The 24,695-nt window shown below is 59.6% G+C and overlaps 2 protein-coding genes and 1 long non-coding RNA gene across 3 annotated transcripts in view; 2 read left to right on the forward strand and 1 right to left on the reverse strand.

Moving 5' to 3' along the window:
• Window positions 1-34: 34 nt before the first annotated feature.
• Window positions 35-4,019, forward strand: LOC131482214 (uncharacterized). Its single transcript, XR_009246811.1, has 4 exons — window positions 35-826; window positions 1,984-2,061; window positions 2,634-2,700; window positions 3,118-4,019. It is a non-coding gene; the product is annotated as an uncharacterized LOC131482214 (long non-coding RNA).
• SPIRE2 (spire type actin nucleation factor 2) lies at window positions 2,835-14,792 on the reverse strand. Its single transcript, XM_058674438.1, has 15 exons — window positions 14,507-14,792; window positions 12,294-12,337; window positions 11,480-11,836; window positions 9,670-9,750; window positions 9,423-9,587; window positions 8,938-9,024; window positions 8,625-8,748; window positions 8,051-8,220; window positions 7,390-7,567; window positions 7,121-7,239; window positions 5,506-5,640; window positions 5,317-5,384; window positions 4,383-4,410; window positions 3,370-3,485; window positions 2,835-3,058 (listed from the first exon to the last, which is right to left on the reverse strand). The coding sequence occupies exons 1-15, from the start codon at window positions 14,751-14,753 to the stop codon at window positions 2,836-2,838; spliced, it is 2,142 nt and encodes a 713-aa protein (XP_058530421.1). The 5' UTR covers window positions 14,754-14,792; the 3' UTR covers window position 2,835.
• Window positions 14,793-24,285: 9,493 nt separating this feature from the next.
• FANCA (FA complementation group A) overlaps window positions 24,286-24,695 on the forward strand; it is a 37,070-nt gene continuing 36,660 nt past the window's right edge. The window contains exons 1-2 of the mRNA XM_058674808.1: window positions 24,286-24,382; window positions 24,476-24,667. Of these exons, the coding sequence (XP_058530791.1) occupies window positions 24,286-24,382; window positions 24,476-24,667 (289 nt within the window). The remainder of the gene's footprint in view (window positions 24,383-24,475; window positions 24,668-24,695) is intronic.

Below are 24,695 nucleotides of genomic sequence, written 5' to 3' on the forward strand. Positions count from 1 at the left end.
CGTGGTTCGGCCGCTGGCACAGAGCTACTGCCTGCCCTGAACCGGGCTGGTTGTTACCCGGTCCAGTGGATGGACGCATCCCCCCGTGTCTTGCCTGGCCTAGGGATGCGACTCGGGAAGATCTGGCGGTAGCTGCTTTTTTGTACACAAGAGAAATGAACTGGGCCTGGCCCGTAACGAGGATAGCTTGGCTCTGAGAAGTCACAGGCGGCCTCTGTTTCTCAGGGCCATGAGACCCACTGGGCTGATTGTGCGGCATGCTTTTCCAAATTTTGCAGTGTCCGGCCTGGATGATCTGAAGCAAGATGCAAAGATGAAACTCAGGCACTCTGACAGAGAATGGGAGTGTCTTTCTTACTGGAAAGGCACGTTTACAGAGAGAAGCAAAGATGAGATTTTCCATCCACTGGTTCACTCCCCAAATGGCCACAACAGCTGGAGCTGAATCAATCTGAAGCTGGGAGCACAAGCTTCCTTCAGGTCTCCCACACGGTATAGCATTCCAAGGCTTTAGGCCATCTTCTGCTGCCCTCCCAGCCCACAAGCAGGGAGCTAGATGGGAAGTGGAGCAACTGGGACATGAACTGGTGGCCATATGGGATCCCAGCACTTGGAGGTGGAGGATCGGCCAATTGAGCTGACACTGGGTCCCTGGGAGGCATCTTAGCCATTAGGCCAAATGTCTACCCATAGGATATGCTTTATTTCCAAGTGTTTCATGTGAATTAGAACCCAGTCTCCCTATGGTTCCAGCTGGGAGCTGGACATGCTGCCAGTGCCAGCTTATTCCTGGGTGGAATCGGTGATGACAGCATTTACCTCCCAGGTGTGTGTACCTGCAGGTGTGCCAGGCAGCATCAGCTTTGTGCATTCCTGACCCTCTGCCCGTTTCCTTCGTTTCTTTTGTAAAGATGTATTTGTTTGGGCTCGGCGGCGTGGCCTAGTGGCTAAGGTCCTCGCCTTGATCCCATATGGCCGCTGGTTCTAATCCCGGCAGCTGCACTTCCTCTTTATCTATCCTCCTCTCAGTATATCTGACTTTGTAATAAAAATAAAAATAAATCTTTAAAAAAAAAAAAAAAAAAGATGTATTTGTTTGAAAGGCAGAATGACAGAGGATGAGCCAGAGATGGATCTTCCAGTCTGGTCCACTCTCTAGCGTACCACAGAGCCAGGGCTAGGCCAAGCCTCAGTCAAGGACCAGAAACTCTGGGGTCTGCCTTGTGAGTAGCAGGAACCCAAGAACTCAAGCAAAAAGTTGGCTCACAAATATGGATGTAGGCACCCCCGTAGTGGCAAGGGATTAAACTGTGACCTGTAACACTGGGGTCCTACAAATACGCTGGTTTGTGTTTCAGCTGCTACACTCAGTTATCAGCAGCCGATGGCCCATGTCCCTGGGTCCCTGCCACCCACATGGGACACTTGGGTGGAGATACTGGCGCTTGACGTGGCCTAGCCCAGGCCCAGCTGTTGTGGCCATCTGAGGAGGGAAACAAGATGTGGAAGATCTCTGTTTTCTGTGATTCTGCCTTTCAGATAAGTTTTTTTTGTTTTGTTTTGTTTTTTAAGGGGAAGGGAATGAAAATCCAGGAAGGAAGTCTATGATGTGCTGAAGGAACAGCTGGGAGCTAGCTGCTCTAGCTTTTTGTTTGTTCATAGATTTATTTATCTTTAATGGAAAGACAGACTTAGAGAGGTGAAGATCTTGCATCTGCTGGCTGCAATGGCCAGAGCTAAGCCAACCTGAAGCCAGGAGCTTCTAGGTCTACCATGCGGGTGCAGGTTCTCTGCTACCTTTCCAGGCCATAAGCAGGGAGCTGGATGAGAAGTGGAGCAGCTGGAACACAAACTGGTACCCATATAGGATGCTAGAGCCTTGCAAGGGGAAGATTAGCTAGTTGAGCCATGGTGCCGGCCTCTGCTCTAGTTTTGAGTATTTGAGTTTCTTGTACTCCAGAATGAAAGCATTCTGTCTTATAGATCTCACTGGGGTTTCAGCATGTTCCTAGGCTGTGTATCTTTGGCCAGATTCCTTCAACTCAGTTTGTTCACTGTCAGGTACAGTAATGACAGGACTCGCCTCCTGGGCCCTGTGAGCAGACAGGAACTGACACAAGCCTTTCCTGTGGTCCACCGAGGGCTTCCTGTTTCTGGAGATGATGCCCAGAGTAGCCCTAGGCCTGTGGGTGCGGCTAGAGTGAGTGCTAAGCAGCTCAGCAAAGTCTGCCCAAAGATGTGAAGCTGGTAGAGGTGGCAGCTGGGGCTTTGTCAACAGGAAGTGCCTCATGTCATGGCACACTTGACCACTGAGCCAAGGTTGCCACTTTGGCCCCGAGGGAAGGTGCCCAGTGCCATGGGCTCAGGTAGAAGACTTTGTGAGGCCAGGAGCAGCATGTGGCCTCTCTGCAGCAGGACTATCCTCCGGGCTAGTGACCAGTGTGTACAGGGCTGCAGATGCCAGGCCAGCATCAGGGAGCAAACTCTACCTCAGGGACTTTGTGGGACCCGTGGGATTCCAGGCGTCCTGTTCATACTTAGACTGCAGCCAGGGAGAAGCTGTTGTGGCAGGAGGCCCCAGATCTAGAATAGATCTCAGTGAGAACCGCCCCCACCCACTTGTCTTCCCCAAGGAACTCAGAATCAACCTTCCCCGGGACCTGCAGTGAGCCTGGCCACAAAGGACAGCTGGAGACACAGGTAGAAACGTAGGCTGCATGTATATATTATATAAATGATCTATCTATGTATATATGTACATGCACAGCTCAGGAGGCTGGGGGTGGCTGTACCCTAGGACCCAGAGCAGCTCAGTACTGGGGTTTTCTGGGGCTGTCACTTGAGGTCCAGAGTCCCGGTGTGAGGGATGTAGAGGGACTGGGTCTGGCGGCTGCGGCGTGGCGTTGTATTGAGCACATCTACACTCTTGCGGCTGGAGTGCACTACGTCAGCCACAAACCTGGCACAGTCACTGCAGACGTCCTTCAGGACACAGCCGTGGGTATAGATGTGGGGGAATGCCTCCTCCACGCTCCGCCACTGTGGGCCCTGCAGGGACCTGGGTAGGGCAGAGGGAGGAGCCAGCTGCTGAGATGTCAAGTGTACCCTCTTCCCCAGGTCCCCATGTGGATCCTGGGAATGGACATGCCTCAAGAGTTCATGCTAGCGAAGGGTCTTCCTTGACAGGAACCTGAGTCCCGAGTCCCAACCACCCCGTCGAATTCCCAACCCCATCTCCCAGAGCCCTCCTGATGTGTCTCCAAACAGCAGCAGGGCTTCCATGGCCTCGGAAGGGTCCCTGCCCCCCTCAGCCCAGCGCCTATGTGACTGAGGACCCAGTCACAGGGAACCTGAGGTGAGGGAACATACTGGAAGATATCTCTTCTGTGGGCTGTGGAGGCCCTGCCAGCCGACGCCCTCTGTGGACCTTCGAAGCCCAGCGTGTAGACAGGGATGTGTGCAAACTTCTTGGAAGGCATCTTCATCTGCAACACATACAGGGCAAGTGGACAAGACTCCCTCCCCAGGCACAGGACCGCTGCGTGCTCAGAGTGCTGTGCTACCAACTACTGTGAGGCCTCTGCACACCCTGCTGAGCTGCCTGCTCCTCCAGGCAGGGACAGAATCAGGCAGCATTTCATGAGGTGGGAGTTTTTTCTGGCCAAGATGCAATGGTAGCCCAGCATGATGGCTCAGTGTCTAAATCCTTGCCTTACACGCGCCAGGATCCTATATGGATGCTGGTTCATGTCACGGCTGCCACACTTCCCATCCAGCTCCCTGCTTGTGGCCTGGGAAAGTAGTCAAGGATGGCCCAGTGCCTTGGGACCCTGCACCTGCGTGCACCCAGAAGCTCCTAGCTTCAGATTGGCTTAGCACTAGCCATTGCAGCCATTTGGGAAGTGAACCAGTGAACAGAAGATCTTTCTATATCTCCTTTTCTCTGTAAATGTGCCTTTCCAATAACAAAAGCATCTAAAAAAGAGAGAGATGTAACGGTAGAAGTATCTAGGAACTGAATGCATGGGTGACATGCATCTAAGTATTACTGTTCATCACCTCTGAGCATGTGTCCCCCAGAGGTGATGGCCAAAGCTAAGATTTCAGAGGGGAAATGCAAGGAATCTTAGCAAGGAAGATGGCCCAGTCCCAGTCATTGTGGACATTAAGGATTGAACCAGAAGATCTTTCTGTCTCTGTTGCTCTTTCAAATAAATAATGAAATCTAAAAAAACCCCCACCTATTGGGTCTTTAAAAACTACACACAGTCTTGAGAAGTATAGGGAAGAAGGGTCCCGCCTGAGGAGAGGAGAGGTGTGGATGTGGAGCCTGGTGAGGGCAGGAGGCATGGACCTCCTGCCCCCGTCACTCAGATATTCACCTTCATGCTGCAGGAGGCGCAGACAGCTCTGGAAGGGAAGGAAGGGGAGCAAGTTCAGTGGTGAAGAGGCTGATTCTGCATATCCCCCACTGGCACCCCCATGCGTCCCTGACTGTCTACCCCTGGTTATTGCAGGACCCAATTGTCACTCCACACCATCCCTGCCTCTGCCCGCCCGTGGTAACAGTAAGACTCAGAAAAAAAAGAAGAGAATGGGGATGTTCCACTTCCAGACTATTGCCAGCATCGTGAACAAAAATGTATCTGAAGTGTATAACTAGGTCTTCATACATGGATGATCTATAATTCATTCTCAGCAAACCCAGAGGTTAATTTTATTTCATCATGATCAGAGAATCTGTTGTGTATGACTTGATTCCTTTTGAGTTTATAGGTATAGATTCTTGTCTGTGTGCACTGGAGAAAAGTGGCTGCTTAGCACGAGGGTAAGTGGAGCCTCTGCAAAGTCAGATACTGAAGTCTGGCAAATCAATGGGTGGGGATGGCCAGCCAGCCACACTGGCCCGTGGGCTACAGCTGGGTAAGCCCTGATGCAGGCTTTCCTTTGCCCAGATGCACTCAGCCCTTGAGGTAGGCCTCTGAGGCAGGTCCTGGGGTTCTGTGCCCTTCTCGCGTATCTGCAACACTGTCCTGAGAGCATCCTTCATCCTTGTCAGGGTCCCTTCCTTGGCTCCACACCCAGTATCTTAAAAACCATGGTCTCATGTCCTTTGCCAGCTGTTTTTTGCGTATGTCTGAGTGGAACGTGTCTGTTCTCTTGGCTGAGCTATCTAAATTAGATAAATGTTAAAATTCTGGAACTTATGAATTCAGTGTAATGGTATAAGTCACAGTCCCAGGCCAGCCCCGGTCTGGAGGTGTCTTACCTCCTTTTCTGGTAAACTTGTAGCCAGGGCATGCTCAGAAGGCTCACCTCTTGCAGAAGAGACAGGTGGGGGGCCAGGAGAACAGGGGGAACTTGGCTCGGCAGCAACAGCAAACCTGTGAGGAAGCGCCTAGCTAGAGCCCACCTTGGTCCCACGCTCCGGGTAGGGGTAGGGGGTAGTGTGTCCTAAGTACCGCACTTGCTGAGTGAGCCAGCAAAAGGGGATGGGGCCCTTACCTTCCCCTTCTTCAGGCTGCTGAGGAGCTCCCGGTTATGCAAGAACTTCTCCATCTCTGCCTTTACCAGCACGCGGCGCACATCCATCACTTCCTCCACTGTCAGGGCCAGACTCTCCACAGGGTGGCTGAACTCCTGGGTGGAGGCCGAGGACAGAACAGGCTGCTGGCTTCCTGAACACTGATGCCCCTTACTCCCTCTGCTGCCCCACTTTGGTTAGGTGCCTCCCACCTAGTAAACATCGAATCCATCTCAGGTCATCCTTCCTAGAAGTCCAAGGGCGCTGTCCTCCCTTGCTGCCGACCTTGTTCTCTTCCAGGCTTCAGCATGACTGTGTCCTATGTCCCTGTTTTACCCATCCCACCCTCGACCTCACCAGTGCTTAGCACAAAACTCAACACAATCTAAGCCTCAGTTTTTCTCTTCTGTGAAATGGGCTGTTTGTTTCAGCGCTGCTGAGGTCATACGTGGAAAGCACTTCACAGGCCGCAGAGCTCAGAAAGCCACTGTTGCCACAGAGGAGGCAGGATTTATGGGTTGCTGGTGGGTGCAAGCTGCAGTCGCATGCGGGACCAAGGACCCTGCTCGTATCCTGACTGACTTGACTGACAGTGCTACGTGTGCACAGACATTCTCCTCGGAGCTTGTGGCCAGTTCGCTAAGTGCAGAGACGACAGCCTGCCCCGTGGATGAGGCATGAGCAGTGTTCAGACCCCAGAGCTGCAAATCTACTTGGAACATGTGGTCCCTTTATTTATTTAGGACTCTTCAGTTTTACTTAGAAGGCAGAGTGACAATTCACCGGTTCGTTGCTCAAATGCCCACAGAAGCCAGAACTAGACCAGGCTGAAGCAAGGAGCCAGAGAATCCAGGCCAGGTCTCTCTTCTGGGTGCCAGGAAACCAAGTACTTGGGCCATCACCTGCTGCGTCCCAGGTACATTAGTAGGAAAGTGGGCTGGAAGCTTAGATCTGGGTTTGGTGCTATGATGGAATTGGCTGAGCTACATCCTGCGGCATTCATCTCACTTGGATGCAAGTTGGAGTCCTGGTTGCTCCACTTCCAACCCAGTCCCTGCTCTTGGGCCTGGGAAAGTAGCAGAGGATGGCTCAAATGCTTGGGCTCCTACATCCACATGTGAGACCCAGCTGAAGCCCATGGCCCCTGGCTTTGGCCTGTCCTACCCCTGATGTTGTAGCCATTTGGAAGGTGAACCAGCAGATGGAGGACCCCCTAAACCATTTGTGTGACGTTCCACTCCCTGTAGTTCTGCCTCTCAAATAATTAAAATTGATCTTTTAAAAAAACAAAACAAAAATCTTGGTGCAGCCAGGACTTGAAATGACTAATGTGAAATTCCAGTGTCCCAACCAGCAGCTGCATAACTTGCTGTACCACAGCCAGATCCAGGCCAGAAGGACACAGCAGGCAGCCAAGCGCCCACTCAGTAACAGGCTCTACATCCTGAGTGCCAAGTCCCAGCCTCTGCCTGCAGGGTCCAACATTCCACAGCAGGGTTGGCAAAGACCTGCCTTGCCTGCTTCCTCGGCACTGCTCAAGCCAGCCTGATCCCCAGCAGCTGCCCTCAGGCCCTGGTCTCCCTGCCCACTACTCACCAGCCACAGGTGTTTGTTGTCTGGGGCCGTGGAGGCTTCTGGTCTGTCGTCTGGGCCCAGAACACTGAAGCGGAGGAAGCTGGCATCAGGTGGGGACTGCACACTCCCAGGGTGGGAGTCTGGAGGAAGAGCACAGGCCCTTTGAGGAGGGGAACAGATGGACACTGGGGACAGCGGATGGTCCCACGGCAGGTGGGGACAGCAGCCCAGGTAGAGCCGTAGCTCTAGGGACATACAGGGGAGAGAGTGGGACTGGGGCCAGCACTTGCCCTGATCTCTACTGTGGGGTCTCCAGGAGTGTTCACTGCCCACTCGGGGCCGGCTGGGCTCCACACCTCCAGCGGGCTGGGGGCCAGAGGCCACCTCACTCCGCAGCTGTGCCAAGTCATGCTCTGAGAAAGAGCGATCCCGCTTCAGTGTCACCTCCCCACATGGGGACTCTTCTTCCTGCGGGCACAGCAGACACCGACCAGCACTGACTTGCCAGGTCCAGGCTGTCTCCCACTCACCATGGCCCTCCCACGTCACACATGAGTCCTGGCAGTGGCTCAGTGCCCAAACCTTTCCCTAAACCTCTTGCTAAGTCCTGAAGACATGGAGCCAGGAGGAGGAGCCACCTGGCTCAGGGACAGCGATTGTCTGGAGCAGGAGCTGCTCAGTCTGCTCACTACCATGTGTTGAGTCACTGTGATGTCACACCTGCTTTTCTGTGGAAAGAGATGGCCTGAAGCTACGGTCCCAGAGTCACTTTTCTGAGCTGTCTTGATGGACAGGGGTCCCCGAGTCCCAAGCCTGCTCCTGAGTGGCCATGGCCGTGGGGAGCCCTACGGGTCTTGCCAGACACGGCAGTGACACCCACTCAGCCAGAACTGCTCGTCGCCTCTGCTTGGGCCCCTGGCCCCCTCATCCATCTTGAGCATATGGGCTGACCTCAGATGTGTTCATCTCTTCCATCTCAGCAAGGGTGGGTGCCTTGAGCAGCACACGTGGCCGTGGGCGCTGGGGGCTGCTTCTGACGTCCACATCAGACAGGTTGATGCAGGAGGTGGACTTGATGTCCCCGGAACAGGCACCAAGGAGGCAGGGCAAAGAACCAAACGCTGGGGAGGGGGTGCGGATGGTGAGCAGGGTCGGGGGTGCCCTGACTGATGGCTCCCCATCCCTGGACAATGATAAGTTTCCACCCAGGAGGAGGGGTGACAGGCAGGAGAGGTCCTAGCTGACAGCTGCCCAGGCACTGAGGGAGGCAAGCTGGAAGCCAGGCTCTTACACAACTTCACTCAGAGAATCCCAGAAGGAAGGGGCTTCAGATGCCTAAGCAAACATACTCCCCCCTAAAATGTTGAAACTGGTCCTATCAAGACCTCACAGCAGCAAGTGACCAACCATAAGAGTAGGATACAAAGATCACTTTGTCCTGACAGGGTGGCCCCCTCCAGGAGCCATAGCACTGCAGCCTCTGCCTGCAGGAGTACTGGGCCCAGCATGCCCCTCCCCAGCTCACCCCGGGACCCCCAGTGCTGGCCCCCAACTGGGCGCAGCCTCCGCTCCTGCTTGATCTCCTCCAGGATCTTCTCATGTAGGGTCCTCTGCTTCTGAGGCAGGGGGCCAAGACGTCGGTCTGACACCTGCAGGGACAGTGGGGGGGTGGGCAGAGAGGCAGTGTGACCCCAGCAAGTCCTGTCTGCACTGAGATTGGATGGTGGCTGTCCAATGACCCTGCCCAGATGGACACAGGTCCAAGAACAGAGCATCCATCGCCAGCGCCCAGCCTTGCAGACTGAGGCAGAGAGCAGCCCCTTGAGGAGGGCTCTAACCTGCTTGAGCGGAGGCCGGGAGCGGATGAAGTCCAGAATGAGCTCATGGGCGTCCTTCTTCACCCTTGGGGGGATGTCCCCATCCACCTGCCAGGGACAGAGGTGGCCCGCAGAGAGAGATGAGCAGGCCTGTACCGTGCAGGGCAGATGCTGGGGCCTGATGACCTGACCATGGCCTGAACTCCAGAGCTGATCTGCCCTTGGCCCGGGCCCAGGCCGGCCTCCCTCTCACCCAGCAGGGATGGGGCAGGGGTTTGCTCAGGGTTGCTCACCCCTCGGCCCAGGCCCAGGCCGGCCTCCCTCTCACCCAGCAGGGATGGGGCAGGGGTTTGCTCAGGGTTGCTCACCCCTCGGCCCAGGCCCAGGCCGGCCTCCCTCTCACCCAGCAGGGATGGGGCAGGGGTTTGCTCAGGGTTGCTCACCCCTCGGCCCAGGCCCAGACCGGCCTCCCTCTCACCCAGCAGGGATGGGGCAGGGTTGCTCACCATGACCTTGCGCAGTTTGTAGTTCCGGGCGCGGATGTCTTGCATCAGCATCTCGAAGGGCGTGAGCTGGAACTCGGTGGGGAGGGGGTTGAACTCCTGCTCCTGCACCTTCTTGAGCTTTACCCCATGGCGCAACTCCCGCATGAGCTGGACCCACAGCCGGGCCTGACCCGAGGGGAGAGAGATGGCCCTCAGCATCACAGGCACCAGCCCTCCAGGTGCCCCCATCTGGAGGGAACCCACTCACCCAATCAGTGCGTCCCAGGTTGTCGAGCTCCACCTGTGGATTCTCCACCATTGGCTCATCCTCCCCGAGCTTCTGCAGCATCTAGGACCACATATCCGGTTGGTGCCAAGACTGAGCATGGACATGACTCACCAGTCCAGGTTCACTCCTCCACATCCAAGCTTTGTCAAATCCAGTCACACTACCTCTCAAGTCCAATCACACTTGCTCATGTCCAGTCACATCACATTCAGTTATGGTTCCTCTTATCCAGGCTCCCTCACCTACAGTTGCCTTTCCTCACACCCAGACTTTGTCATGTCCAGACATCATGTTCCTCACATCTAATCATGGTTCCTCATTTCTGGGCTCCCTCACATCCAATCACACTTCACATCCAGTCATACTTCATATCTAATCACACTTTATATCCAGTCACATATCCTCACATCCAGCCATACTTCACATCCAATCATACTTCACAGTCACACTTCACAAATAGTCACACTTTCTCATGTGTAGTCACATGTCCTCACATCCATCACACTTCACAAATTGTCACACTTCTTCACGTCTCGTCAGTCACATATTCTTGCATCCAGCCACACTTCACATCCAGTCATACTTCAGTCACACTTCACAAATAGTCACACTTCCTCACGTCTAGTCACATGTCCTCACATACAGTCACACATCCTTACATCCACTCACACTTGCTCGTATCTAGCCATACTTCACATCCAGGCTTCCTCATCTCCAGCCACACTATGTACAACCACGTTTTCTCATGGAACAGGACTAGTGGGCATTTGGACCAGGCCTGGAGACTGAGCTACCAGCTCAGAGCCACTGGTGCACACAACGTTCACCCCTGCCAAAGATGCTGTCGGGATAAGGATGAACAACGCTTTAAGGTCACATGGTGCCCCTGTGACCCCTTCTATGACCTACCTGGCACCCAGTCAGGCCACAGGTGTAGGTGTGGGTTGAGGTCCCTCCTTTCATCAGGTGCCACTGATCCTGCTGTCTCAGGGACAACAGGGCAGAGCGTGTGCCCACCTGTTCTGAACGTACCTGGCTGCTTTCCCAACTGTGATCCCTGGTGCAGTCTGACACCTACCTGCTTCTTTTCAAATCATCTGTTTGTTGGCTTATTTACTTACATAAAGACAGAGCGATAGGGAGAAATCTTCCATCTGCTGGCTCATGCCTCAGATGCTCACAACAGGCCAAGGCTGAGCCTGGCCCAAGCCAAACTCCATCTCCCACATGGCTGGCAGGGACCCAAGCTTCTGAAACGTCACTGCCGCTTCCCAGGGTGTGCAGGAAGCTGGATGGGAACTTTGATCCTAGATACTCTCAAGTGGTGGCTTAACCCTCTGCATCTTGACCGTCCCCACCCCAACCCTGTCTCCCACTGCTGCGATTAACATCTAGGACTCAATGTGCTTAGCATGGCTCACATGTGCCGTCAAACGGGCCAAATGGACAATTGCGTTAATGAGTGCCTGAGCAGGTGCTCAGCATGACAAACAAGTACTGGCCAAAGTCACAGGTGGCAGTAACCACATTTGGCCACAGCCATATCTGGACAAAGTCATACTTGGCCACAGTCACACCTTGACACAACCACCCCTGGACAGTCACCTGGATATAGTCACATCTGGACACAATCAGTCAACGATGGACACAATCACTCCTGGCCATAGTCACAGGTTGCAACAGTCATATCCAGGATCCTCCTGAGAGACCCCCTTTTTCTTGCCTGGGCACGTCTTGGGACCGTGAGACCCCTTACCCAGGTACCTGTTGGGATTCTAGTCCCCCTTACCTCCTTGGCCTCCCGGACACGGGCCAGGAAGGCACGCAGCTCCAAGGTCTCTAGGAAGAGGGCACGGCACACAGCCTGGTAGTGGGCCTGGGCACCCCGAGGGTCCGTCAGCCGGGCTGCGCATAGCCGCATGGCCTGGGCCAGAGTGCGTACAGCCCGGGGGCCACCCTCAGCCTCCTCCTCCTCCTCGGGGCCCCCATAGCCTTCATCAGCTGCCCCACAGCCACCATCTTCACAGTCACTGTTAGCCATGAGGTCGATGAGTCGCTCCAACTGAGGGCTGAGCTCCCGCTCCTCGCTCTCATCCAGACCCCAGTCCAGTGCACGGTAGATGGCAAAGCCCAGTGACTGCACTGTCTGCAGGGTGACAAGGAGAGGTAGGTGGTCACCAGGAATCAGGGCCAGCAGGGGGTAATGGGGAGGACAGACACGAACAAGCTGATAGTCTAGTCTCCAGGGGATAGGGCCAGCAGGGGCCAATGGGGATGGTGGACATGGATAAGTTGGGAGAGTTAGAGGTTCAGGATGTGGCCTCTGGCAGGTGGAAACAACTGGGTCTTGGGCAGCAGTTGAGTCTGCCACCTGCTACCTGCCAAGGGCTGTGTCCACAGGAAGACCAATGTCACAGACCATATTTGCTGGCTCCTTCCTTGGACCATGGGTTGGGTGCCAGGCCCTCCCTCCCCTGTGCCCAGGCCCCCCACCCAGGGATAGATTTCTTCAGGTCCATCCCGAGGCCCTGAGCCACCTGCATATCTCATCCCTCATAGCTTCAATCACACGACGCTGTCACCTTGAAAACTGCTTACAGTACCTGGGCTTCTGAGTTGCTGGGCAGTACCACCATTGTTGTAGGATCTGCAAAAGAAAATGGGGTCATGGTGAGCCCAGGGGTATCCCCCATCTCCTAAGACACTGCACCCCCATCATCCCCATCCGGGCATAAGGGAGGGATACCCCCATCTTTCAGACAGTGTACCCCCTGCTGTGTGCATCTTTATGTTAGGGCCCATTATCTGGGCAAGGCTAGGCACACTGGAGGAAGTTGGGGTTGCATGGCACTGCCTCCTTGGAGGCTGGGGGAAGATCAGCTGTAGACATGATGACTCAGAGACTAGAAGGTGAGCAGGGGCCAGCCCAGGGTGTCAGAACAAACAGGAAGAGGCAGGGTCCTGTAACTCTCAGTGGGACAGACACCATGGGAGATGGGAAGTATGGGGGGACAGGGAGGGATCTGTCTTGACACAGAGCAGGAATTTGGGGGGGGTCAGCCTGGCCAGGTCAATTCTGACCCCTGTGAAGTAGGCTTGGGTATTTCTACTCCTATCTGCTGAGCTCACATGGACAGGTCACCTGTCTGATATCACTCAGAACAGATGCCGAGACCCCTCCCAGGGCGTGGTGCCAGAGGCTGTAGGTATGGTCAGGGCAGGCTAGGCCAAGGAGTACAGCCCTGGAACTCCCTTCTAGGCATAGCCATGAAAGAGTGTGGACTGCCTGTGGGCACAGGAGACTTTACCTGCCTCAGGGAGGCCACAGACCCAGCCACACAGGCTCTCCCCAAGCCTGGACCCTGAGCTCTTGAACACTAGCCACACATGTTAAGGGGGAAAGAGCAATCAGGCCTGGAGGGGCTCCTGCCTGCCCTTGCCTGAGATCAGAAAGATGGGCCTAGGAAGCCCACAGACTGGCCACAGCTGCAGAAAGACTACCTGCGGCTGCTCTTGCCTGATGGGCCAGCTCTACCGTCAGGAGCTGTGCCTGTACCAGCCTGGTCTTCAGAGACCAGCAAGAACCGAGAGGCGGAAATGGGCATGGAGCCACAGCAGTAGGAACCGTGTTTGCTCAGCAAACAAGAGGGTGCTCAGGGTCAAAGGGAACAGGCGTCGCCTCCTGTACCCCACTTCCTAGATGGAAGATACCTCCATGTCTCTGTCTCCCCGACTCGGCCTTCTCTACAAGTAAGGCTTGTTGTAGCCATCTTGGTAAGAACAGGGAGCCTAGTATGCCCAGACTCTCCCTGAGACTTCACACTTATTCACAGCTTGTATGCAGGGACAGGTGCCTGGCTTAGAAGTTCAGCTGCCATCAGAAAGTAAGACAAGGGTCAGCTTCCACAGCACAGCAGGTACAGCCACCACCTGCAAGGCTGCCATCTCCCATAGGCGCCACTTCCTGTCACAACTGCTCCATTCCCTTACAGCTATTGCTACTGCTCTCAGGATAGCAGCAGAGGGGTCCTATACCCACATGGGAGGCTGAGTCCTGGACTCGGCATGCCTGGGGTAGTGGACCAGCAGAGGCATGGATGCTCTCTCCTCCCCACCCCCATGTATTTTTCTTGCTGCATTTTTCAAGTCAATAAAGCAACACACACCAAGTCGGCGGTGAGAGGCGCACATCCCTCTGATGGTGGTTCCAGGAGGACAGCGAGGCGCCCCCACCCCTCCCTGGGGCATCGCTCAAGACCAAGAGCAATGCTGTGCTGGCCACGGCAGCTGCCTGGTTCCCAGCTCAACTCCGCCAGGAAGGGGAGCCAGGTAAGGGTGTCCTACTTGGTCACGCGCCGGGAAACACCTTTATGGGCTCTTGGTGGACAGGGGCCAAGGTGTGCGGACAGGGATGGACGGCGGCCCCACCCCTTCCAGGGTGCTGCTGGGCCTGCACCAGCCCAGTGGCGTTGGCCTCTGTCCACGGACTCCCACCGAACCCTAAAGGCAGACGCGGCCACTGCTCTGGGAAGAAAGTGAGACAGAGCAAGGCGCCGTCCGGGGTGGACTTCCCGGGCCGGCTCCAAGAGAAAGTCGCCCCGCGGCGCTTGCGCACATCCTCGCAAGTCGGAGCCTGGAGTCCCCCGGACCCTTCGGCGCCGGGGCCGCGCCCAGCGCCGACCCGGTGCCGCACTAGGACCTGGCGGGTCCTTGCCCAGGAGGATGCGCTGAGCGTCCGCAGCCGCCGGACCTTCAGAGGGTCCCCGGGCGGTGTCCCGACCGCGGGTCCAGCCCCGGGCCCCGCACCCCGCCTCACCCGCGAGTCCGGGCCCTCGCCGCGCGCCCACCGAGCCGTCCCTGCGCAGGAGGACATCGTCCGTGTCACGGATGCGGGCGCCCGGCGCGTCCTGCAGCCCGCGGCAGCCTTGGAAACACACGGCCCACGCCTGCTCCTCATTGATGGGCTGCTCGTACACCTGCAGCACCTCCCGCAGCGACAGCTCCGAGGGCTCGGGCCGGGCTGGGGCAGCAGCGCCGCCGCCGCAGCCGCCGGCCCCGGCCATGGCCGCCCCATGCTCGCCGCGGGCGCGCCCGGCCGTTCCCATGACAGCGCGGGGCGGGTCCGCACGCCCGCTGCGCTCGGCCGGCCGCAGAGGCGGGCCGGGCGGGAGCGCGCGCGCAGGGTGGAGGCGCTCCCGGGCCTCGACTCCGCAGTGACCGCGCCGGTCCCGGCCGGGCAAGTGTTGGGGACGGAGGAGGGGCCCCGCACCCCACGAGCTCCCCGACCGCGGCCGGTGCGCTCGGCTCAGGCAAGGTGACCTGGGGGCGGCTCCCTGGGCAGGCAGGACATGGGTGGTCAGTGAGCCTGTGCACTGCACCCCGGAGCCCAGTTTGTTGGGGTCCCGGGAACTCTCCTACCCCTCCCCCGGCCGGGTCAGAGTCACGGGACAGGGAGATGCCTTGGAGGCCTAAACGCCGGACCCGACCAGGAGACGAGCAAAAATGCAGGTTCCTAGTTTTGCTAGGCTTGGGAAAGGAGGAGCCCTGTAGTTCCGAGACCCTATGCTGACTGTCTCAAGCCAAAGGGTTTTAAAATTGTTATTTTAAACGTTTGCTTATTTGAAAGGTAGCAGGGGTCTTCCACCCCTGGGTTCACGTCCCGGAGGAGCCAGGACTCTGTGGGGTCTGCGTCACCTGTGAGGATGTCCTTGCTCTGTGAGGCCTGCTCCCCATAGCTGGAGCAGGCGTGGAGCAGCAGGGCGAGGGCTGTCCTACCGTCCTGGACCGGGAGTCAGGGATGCCATTGTCCCTGCCTGGCTGGTTCTCCGCAGCCTCCCCGCCCCGCACCCACATGAGAGAGAGAGAGAGAGAGAGAGAGAGAGAGAGAGAGAGACAGAGAGGCTGCAGCCAGGGACACCCTGGTGCTTTGGGGGAGGAACCCTAAAAGGGAGGGATGCAAGGCTGGAATACCATGCAGGGAACCCCGACTCCCCCTAGCAAAGAACTGGGAATGGCAGTGGTCCCTACCTGAGACGTGGCAGATGTGTGAGGCCAGGGTCGCCCTCTGCTGGCCTGACCCATGCCTGATCTGACCACACCTGGGGAACCTCTCATGGAGGAGGTCTCGCCCCCACCGCTCCCCTCCGAGGCACCCGGGCAGGTCACCTTGTGTATGTGTGGTAAACCAGCCAGAGGTTTACCAGAGTGTGCCTGGGAGAGGGGTCAATTCAGAGCCCCTGCTACTCTCCCAGGGGCTCACATTTCACTTGCTGACAACATGGTGGTGGACTCTCTTCAAAGAGTCCAGAGCCTGGGTAGGGCCGCAAAACCATGCAACCGAACTAGCTCGTGGTCCTGAGACCCTGTGTGGTTCCCAGGGGACCTGTCACAAGGTACATGTGGTTCTGCCTGCCACTCACTCTTGTAAGAGCAAAGGTCACTCCCAGCAGTGACCACAGTGGGGAAGGGGGGGCTGGACATTGACCCCTCACCATGACCCCAGTGAGGAAGAGGGAGGGACTGGACACTAACCTCTGGCTGTGACCCCTCCCGCAGGCTAGGTGGATCCTGGAAGGGGCAGGGTGCTCTGTGGTCTAGGCTACCATGGGAATCTACTGAACCTTCAAAGGCCTCAGTGCCCCACCCCCATCCCCCACCCCATGAGGCAAGAACTCTGCAGGGGGGTCGAGGCCATTTCTAATCCTGGGCTCCAGGAGTTTTGGCCTGACCCCAGATGCCATCCCTTGTCCCTGGGGTTGCGTGTGTGTGAGCGTGCCGCACGCGGTGACTCAGCAGGTGGTGTTGGACGGAGCTGTCACCTCTCAGGCTATCTTGTGGGCAGTCACACTCCCCAAACGCTCACCTGTGCCATGAGCTGTTTGTCCACGCCCATTTACCGAGGGCTGTACACAGACGCCAGCCAGGGGAAGGCAGGGAGGAGCCCAGCTGGGCATCTGCCTTCGTTTGGGGTGAGCCTAGAGGGACTGGGAACAGCTGGACACTATGTCTGCTCCCTGTCTGTGCTGCTCTCGGGTGAGGGGGCTATTTGCACCACCTGCTCAGAGCATGGGGTCTCTGAGCATCTTAGCAGATGTACAGGCTACAGCATCTCCAGGGTCTTGTAAGTCAGCAGGTGAACTGGCTCTAAATGCCAGGTCTGTGTGGGCTGTGACCACACACGGTGGTCAAGGTACAAAAAGGACTTAAGACAGAAGGAAGTGACTCACCTGGGCCTTGCGTGGCCACCCCAGCAGCAGCAAGGATACACAGAAATAGGCCAGCTCCTCCCATGAGATCCTGTGCCGTGAGCTGGGGCTCAGGTTACTGCAGAGGCCCTCAAAGCTGCCTTTGTCAGCTCCCACAGCCAGGAGGAAAAGTGAAATCCAAGAGGAGGCAGCTCTGTGCACCAGGTTATTTTCGGACACAGTTCAGACCTTGTGTCCCAGGGGGACAATTAGACGCTGGCATGCAGCCTGGCTGGGTGAGGGTATGTGGGGGTCCCACCAGACCACAGCAAGACAGGCACAGCCATACTGAAGTTCAGGGGACAGTCCTATGTGTTGGAGGTGGGGTGCCCGGAGGTCCTGGGGAGTTGGGGCTGTTGACAAGTTCTTTGTGGGTGACTTGGCAGATGCAGGGGTGAAGCTGCCACCTGAGGTGCTTGCATCCTGGATCAGGGTGCCTGGCTCTGTGCCCAGTGTTGCTTCCTGCTCACCTATACCCTGAGAGGCTATGCCAACAGCACCCACAGGGGACCCACATGCAGTTCCTGGTCCCTATTCCTGAAATAGCCATTCACAGAAAGGGCTGCTAAACAGAATATGCAACTGAGAGAGCTGGCTAAGCAAGTGGACATAGCCCCCAGGTCCTCTGCCTGTGGGTGTGTGTGGGTGCAGCCCCCCCCCCGGTCCTCTGGATGTGGGTGTGGGTGCAGCCCCCCCGGTCCTCTGGATGTGGGTGTGTGTGGGTGCAGGCCCCCCCCGGTCCTCTGGATGTGGGTGTGTGTGGGTGCAGGCCCCCCCCGGTCCTCTGGATGTGGGTGTGTGTGAGTGCAGGCCCCCGTCCTCTGGATGTGGGTGTGTGGGTGCAGCCCCCCGGTCCTCTGGATGTGGGTGTGTGTGGGTGCAGCCCCCCCCCGGTCCTCTGGATGTGGGTGTGTGTGAGTGCAGGCCCCCGTCCTCTGGATGTGGGTGTGTGGGTGCAGCCCCCCGGTCCTCTGGATGTGGGTGTGTGTGGGTGCAGGCCCCCCCCCGGTCCTCTGGATGTGGGTGTGTGTGGGTGCAGGCCCCCCCCGGTCCTCTGGATGTGGGTGTGTGTGGGTGCAGCCCCTCCCCGGTCCTCTGGATGTGGGTGTGTGTGGGTGCAGCCCCCCCCCCGGTCCTCTGGATGTGGGTGTGTGTGGGTGCAGCCCCCCCCGGTCCTCTGGATGTGGGTGTGTGTGGGTGCAGGCCCCCCCCGGTCCTCTGGATGTGGGTGTGTGTGGGTGCAGGCCCCCGTCCTCTGGATGTGGGTGTGTGTGGGTGCAGCCCCCGTCCTCTGGATGTGGGTGTGTGGGTGCAGGCCCCCCCCGTCCTCTGGATGTGGGTGTGTGTGGGTGCAGGCCCCCCCCGTCCTCTGGATGTGGGTGTGTGTGGGTGCAGGCCCCCCCCCGGTCCTCTGAATGTGGGTGTGTGTGAGTGCAGGCCCCCGTCCTCTGGATGTGGGTGTGTGGGTGCAGCCCCCCGGTCCTCTGGATGTGGGTGTGTGTGGGTGCAGCCCCCCCCCCGGTCCTCTGGATGTGGGTGTGTGTGAGTGCAGGCCCCCGTCCTCTGGATGTGGGTGTGTGGGTGCAGCCCCCTGGTCCTCTGGATGTGGGTGTGTGTGGGTGCAGGCCCCCCCCGGTCCTCTGGATGTGGGTGTGTGTGGGTGCAGCCCCTCCCCGGACCTCTGGATGTGGGTGTGTGTGGGTGCAGCCCCCCCCCGGTCCTCTGGATGTGGGTGTGTGTGGGTGCAGGCCCCCGTCCTCTGGATGTGGGTGTGTGGGTGCAGCCCCCCCCGTCCTCTGGATGTGGGTGTGTGTGGGTGCAGGCCCCCCCCCGGTCCTCTGGATGTGGGTGTGTGTGGGTGCAGGCCCCCCCCGTCCTCTGGATGTGGGTGTGTGTGGGTGCAGCCCCCCGTCCTCTGGATGTGGGTGTGTGGGTGCAGCCCCCCCCGTCCTCTGGATGTGGGTGTGTGGGTACAGGCCCCCGTCCTCTGGATGTGGGTGTGTGTGGGTGCAGGCCCCCCCCGGTCCTCTGGATGTGGGTGTGTGTGGGTGCAGGCCCCCCCGTCCTCTGGATGTGGGTGTGTGGGTGCAGCCCCCCCCGTCCTCTGGATGTGGGTGTGTGTGGGTGCAGCCCCCCCCGGTCCTCTGGATGTGGGTGTGTGTGGGTGCAGCACCCCCCGGTCCTCTGGATGTGGGTGTGTGTGGGTGCAGGCCCCCCCCGGTCCTCTGGATGTGGGTGTGTGTGGGTGCAGGCCCCCGTCCTCTGGATGTGGGTGTGTGGGTGCAGCCCCCCCCGTCCTCTGGATGTGGGTGTGTGTGGGTACAGGCCCCCGTCCTCTGGATGTGGGTGTGTGGGTGCAGCCCCCCCCCGTCCTCTGGATGTGGGTGTGTGTGGGTGCAGCCCCCCCCGTCCTCTGGATGTGGGTGTGTGTGGGTGCAGCCCCCCCGGTCCTCTGGATGTGGGTGTGTGTGGGTGCAGGCCCCCCCCGGTCCTCTGGATGTGGGTGTGTGTGGGTGCAGCACCCCCCGGTCCTCTGGATGTGGGTGTGTGTGGGTGCAGGCCCCCGTCCTCTGGATGTGGGTGTGTGTGGGTGCAGGCCCCCCGGTCCTCTGGATGTGGGTGTGTGTGGGTGCAGGCCCCCCCCGGTCCTCTGGATGTGGGTGTGTGTGGGTGCAGCCCCTCCCCGGTCCTCTGGATGTGGGTGTGTGTGGGTGCAGCCCCCCCCCCGGTCCTCTGGATGTGGGTGTGTGTGGGTGCAGGCCCCCGTCCTCTGGATGTGGGTGTGTGTGGGTGCAGGCCCCCGTCCTCTGGATGTGGGTGTGTGTGGGTGCAGGCCCCCCCCCGGTCCTCTGGATGTGGGTGTGTGTGGGTGCAGGCCCCCGTCCTCTGGATGTGGGTGTGTGTGGGTGCAGGCCCCCCCCGGTCCTCTGGATGTGGGTGTGTGTGGGTGCAGCCCCCCCCCCGGTCCTCTGGATGTGGGTGTGTGTGGGTGCAGGCCCCCGTCCTCTGGATGTGGGTGTGTGTGGGTGCAGCCCCCCCCCCGGTCCTCTGGATGTGGGTGTGTGTGGGTGCAGGCCCCCCCCCGGTCCTCTGGATGTGGGTGTGTGGGTGCAGCCCCCCCCGGTCCTCTGGATGTGGGTGTGTGTGGGTGCAGGCCCCCCCCCGGTCCTCTGGATGTGGGTGTGTGTGGGTGCAGGCCCCCCCCGGTCCTCTGGATGTGGATGTGTGTGGGTGCAGGCCCCCGTTCTCTGGATGTGGGTGTGTGGGTGCAGCCCCCCCCGTCCTCTGGATGTGGGTGTGTGTGGGTACAGGCCCCCGTCCTCTGGATGTGGGTGTGTGTGGGTGCAGGGCCCCCCCCGGTCCTCTGGATGTGGGTGTGTGTGGGTACAGGCCCCCGTCCTCTGGATGTGGGTGTGTGTGGGTGCAGGCCCCCCCCGGTCCTCTGGATGTGGGTGTGTGTGGGTGCAGGCCCCCCCCCGGTCCTCTGGATGTGGGTGTGTGTGGGTACAGGCCCCCGTCCTCTGGATGTGGGTGTGTGTGGGTGCAGGCCCCCCCCCGGTCCTCTGGATGTGGGTGTGTGTGGGTGCAGGCCCCCGTCCTCTGGATGTGGGTGTGTGTGGGTGCAGGCCCCCCCCGGTCCTCTGGATGTGGGTGTGTGTGGGTGCAGGCCCCCCCGGTCCTCTGGATGTGGGTGTGTGTGGGTGCAGGCCCCCCCCCGGTCCTCTGGATGTGGGTGTGTGTGGGTGCAGCCCCCCCCGGTCCTCTGGATGTGGGTGTGTGTGGGTGCAGGCCCCCCCCGGTCCTCTGGATGTGGGTGTGTGTGGGTGCAGGCCCCCCCCGTCCTCTGGATGTGGGTGTGTGTGGGTGCAGCCCCCGTCCTCTGGATGTGGGTGTGTGGGTGCAGGCCCCCCCCGTCCTCTGGATGTGGGTGTGTGTGGGTGCAGACCCCCCCCGTCCTCTGGATGTGGGTGTGTGTGGGTGCAGGCCCCCCGTCCTCTGGATGTGGGTGTGTGTGGGTGCAGGCCCCCCCCGGTCCTCTGGATGTGGGTGTGTGTGGGTGCAGGCCCCCCGTCCTCTGGATGTGGGTGTGTGGGTGCAGGCCCCCCCCGTCCTCTGGATGTGGGTGTGTGTGGGTGCAGGCCCCCCGTCCCCTCTGGATGTGGGTGTGTGTGGGTGCAGGCCCCCCCGTCCTCTGGATGTGGGTGTGTGTGGGTGCAGGCCCCCCCCGGTCCTCTGGATGTGGGTGTGTGTGAGTGCAGGCCCCCGTCCTCTGGATGTGGGTGTGTGGGTGCAGCCCCCCGGTCCTCTGGATGTGGGTGTGTGTGGGTGCAGCCCCCCCCGGTCCTCTGGATGTGGGTGTGTGTGAGTGCAGGCCCCCGTCCTCTGGATGTGGGTGTGTGGGTGCAGCCCCCTGGTCCTCTGGATGTGGGTGTGTGTGGGTGCAGGCCCCCCCCGGTCCTCGATGTGGGTGTGTGTGGATGCAGGCCCCCCCGTCCTCTGGATGTGGGTGTGTGTGGGTGCAGGCCCCGCCCGTCCTCTGGATGTGGGTGTGTGTGGGTGCAGGCCCCCCCGGTCCTCTGGATGTGGGTGTGTGTGGGTGCAGGCCCCCGTCCTCTGGATGTGGGTGTGTGTGGGTGCAGGCCCCCCCCCGGTCCTCTGGATGTGGGTGTGTGTGGGTGCAGGCCCCCCCCGGTCCTCTGGATGTGGGTGTGTGTGGGTGCAGGCCCCCGTCCTCTGGATGTGGGTGTGTGTGGGTGCAGGCCCCCCGTCCTCTGGATGTGGGTGTGTGTGGGTGCAGGCCCCCGTCCTCTGGATGTGGGTGTGTGTGGGTGCAGACCCCCCCGGTCCTCTGGATGTGGGTGTGTGTGGGTGCAGACCCCCCGGTCCTCTGGATGTGGGTGTGTGTGGGTGCAGGCCCCCCCCGGTCCTCTGGATGTGGGTGTGTGTGGGTGCAGGCCCCCGTCCTCTGGATGTGGGTGTGTGTGGGTGCAGGCCCCCGTCCTCTGGATGTGGGTGTGTGTGGGTGCAGGCCCCCGTCCTCTGGATGTGGGTGTGTGTGGGTGCAGACCCCCCCGGTCCTCTGGATGTGGGTGTGTGTGGGTGCAGGCCCCCGTCCTCTGGATGTGGGTGTGTGTGGGTGCAGGCCCCCGTCCTCTGGATGTGGGTGTGTGTGGGTGCAGCCCCCCCCGGTCCTCTGGATGTGGGTGTGTGTGGGTGCAGGCCCCCCCCGGTCCTCTGGATGTGGGTGTGTGTGGGTGCAGGCCCCCCCCGGTCCTCTGGATGTGGGTGTGTGTGGGTGCAGGCCCCCGTCCTCTGGATGTGGGTGTGTGTGGGTGCAGCCCCCCCCGGTCCTCTGGATGTGGGTGTGTGTGGGTGCAGGCCCCCCCCGGTCCTCTGGATGTGGGTGTGTGTGGGTGCAGGCCCCCCCCGGTCCTCTGGATGTGGGTGTGTGTGGGTGCAGGCCCCCGTCCTCTGGATGTGGGTGTGTGTGGGTGCAGGCCCCCGTCCTCTGGATGTGGGTGTGTGTGGGTGCAGGCCCCCGTCCTCTGGATGTGGGTGTGTGGGTGCAGGCCCCCGTCCTCTGGATGTGGGTGTGTGTGGGTGCAGGCCCCCCCCGGTCCTCTGGATGTGGGTGTGTGTGGGTGCAGGCCCCCGTCCTCTGGATGTGGGTGTGTGTGGGTGCAGGCCCCCCCCGTCCTCTGGATATGGGTGTGTGTGGGTACAGGCCCCCGTCCTCTGGATGTGGGTGTGTGTGGGTGCAGCCCCCCCCCCGGTCCTCTGGATGTGGGTGTGTGGGTGCAGACCCCCCCGGTCCTCTGGATGTGGGTGTGTGTGGGTGCAGCACCCCCCGTCCTCTGGATGTGGGTGTGTGTGGGTGCAGGCCCCCGTCCTCTGGATGTGGGTGTGTGTGGGTGCAGCCCCCCCCGGTCCTCTGGATGTGGGTGTGTGTGGGTGCAGGCCCCCGTCCTCTGGATGTGGGTGTGTGTGGGTGCAGGCCCCCGTCCTCTGGATGTGGGTGTAAAGGTATGTGCCCACACCACACTGCATATCAGCAGATGTCATTCAAAAAAGTCACCTAGGTCCCAATGCAGTAGCCTAGTGGTTAAAGTCCTCACCTTGCATGTGCAGGGATCCCACGTGGGTACTGGTTTTTTTTTTTTTTTTTGGCTGGTATTTTCAGATAGTGAAGTATGTACATTTTGGATGAGTGGCTTCCTTGTGTTTTTATCTCCTGTGTCTTTTTTTTTTTTAAGATTTGTTTTTTTAGTGGAAAGTTAGATATACAGAGAGGAGGAGAGACAGAGAGGAAGATCTTCCGTCCAATGGTTCACTCCCCAAGTGAGCGCAATGGCTGGAGCTGAGCCAATCCGAAGCCAGAAGCCAGGAGCTTCTTCCAGGTCTCCCATGCAGGTGCAGGGTCTCAAAGCATTGGGCCGTCCTTGACTGCTTTCCCAGGTCACAAGCAGGGAGCTGGATGGGAAGTGGGGCCACCAGGATTAGAACCGGCGCCCATTTGGGATCCTGGTCCGTTCAAAGCGAGGACTTTAGCCGCTATGCTATTGCGCTGGGCCCTTCTCCTATGTCTTGATAGGGAGCTGAATGGGTGCCAGTTCTAATCCCGGCAGCTCCAGCTGTTGCAGCCACATGATTCATCGGACAGAAGCTCTTCCTCTCTGGATATCTAACTTTGCAATACAAATAAAATAATTTTTTTTAAGTCAGCCAGCAATAACCCTAGGACCCACCTGCACAAACCAATGTGTTTGGATGCCTTTTGGTAAAGTTCTACTGGACAGTGCCCTCCTGTTCAAGGCCTGCTGTCCTGCCCTACCCAGCGACTTGTCCATTTGTCCTCTGTAAACAGCCGCCACAGTGCAACGGAGGAGATACATATTCCCATCTAGTCCTGGGCCAGGTGGAAGCCAGGAGCTCCACGGGGCAAGTGTCTCATGTCGCGACCCAAGTCCTGCTGCTTTCCAGCGTCTGGACACTAGGGAGCCGGACAGGAAGGTGGCCAGCTGCGATGCTCCCTTGTGTGATACGGCTGCCGTGGTAGAGATTCAACTCGCAGCGCCAAAACCAGCTGATTCCAGATAACACTGTGAACGTACGTGGCTGATCGGCAGACCCAAAGAGACTGTTCCCGTTTTGTCATGCGCTCTCGCGGCCGCCGCCACCCTCAACATGGCTCCGCCGCCACCCCCAACATGGCCGCCTCCTCCCCCAACATGGCCGCCTCCTCCCCCAACATGGCTCCGCCCCCACGGGGGTGTGGCCGACCGGCCGCCAGCCAATGGTAACGCGCGCGGGCGCAACAAACTGGAAGGCAGCGCGGTCCGCGGCGCTCGTGATGGAGTCGCCGGCGCTTGCGGAGTGTCCGGCGCGGGCGGCCGGCCCCGAGTCCAGCGGTCGTGGGCGCCGCCGCAGGTCCTGGGCCGAGCTGCTGGGTGAGTGGCCGGCCCTGCAGGGCCCCGCGGGTGACTGGGCGTCCTGGAGCCCCGCCGGACGCGGCGGCTCATGGCGCCCGTCTCGTCCCCCAGCCGGCAGGGCCGGAAGGACGAGGCGCAGCCCGGGACGCGAGCAAAAGCTGAAGGACGCGGCCGTGCGGCTCCTGAGCAGCCGCCGGGACGTGGGCGGCCTCCTGCTCGAGGTCGGCGGGCCCGGGCCTGTGTTCCTGGGGGAGGACGGTCCGGCCGGCGGCCCCGAGCCCCGCGCGTGGGGCGCCCTCGTCGGTGAGCGAAGGGCTCGGGTTCCCAGGGC

The sequence above is a fragment of the Ochotona princeps genome, chromosome 16 (assembly GCF_030435755.1).
Source record: "Ochotona princeps isolate mOchPri1 chromosome 16, mOchPri1.hap1, whole genome shotgun sequence".
In the NCBI taxonomy this organism is placed as follows: domain Eukaryota; kingdom Metazoa; phylum Chordata; class Mammalia; order Lagomorpha; family Ochotonidae; genus Ochotona; species Ochotona princeps.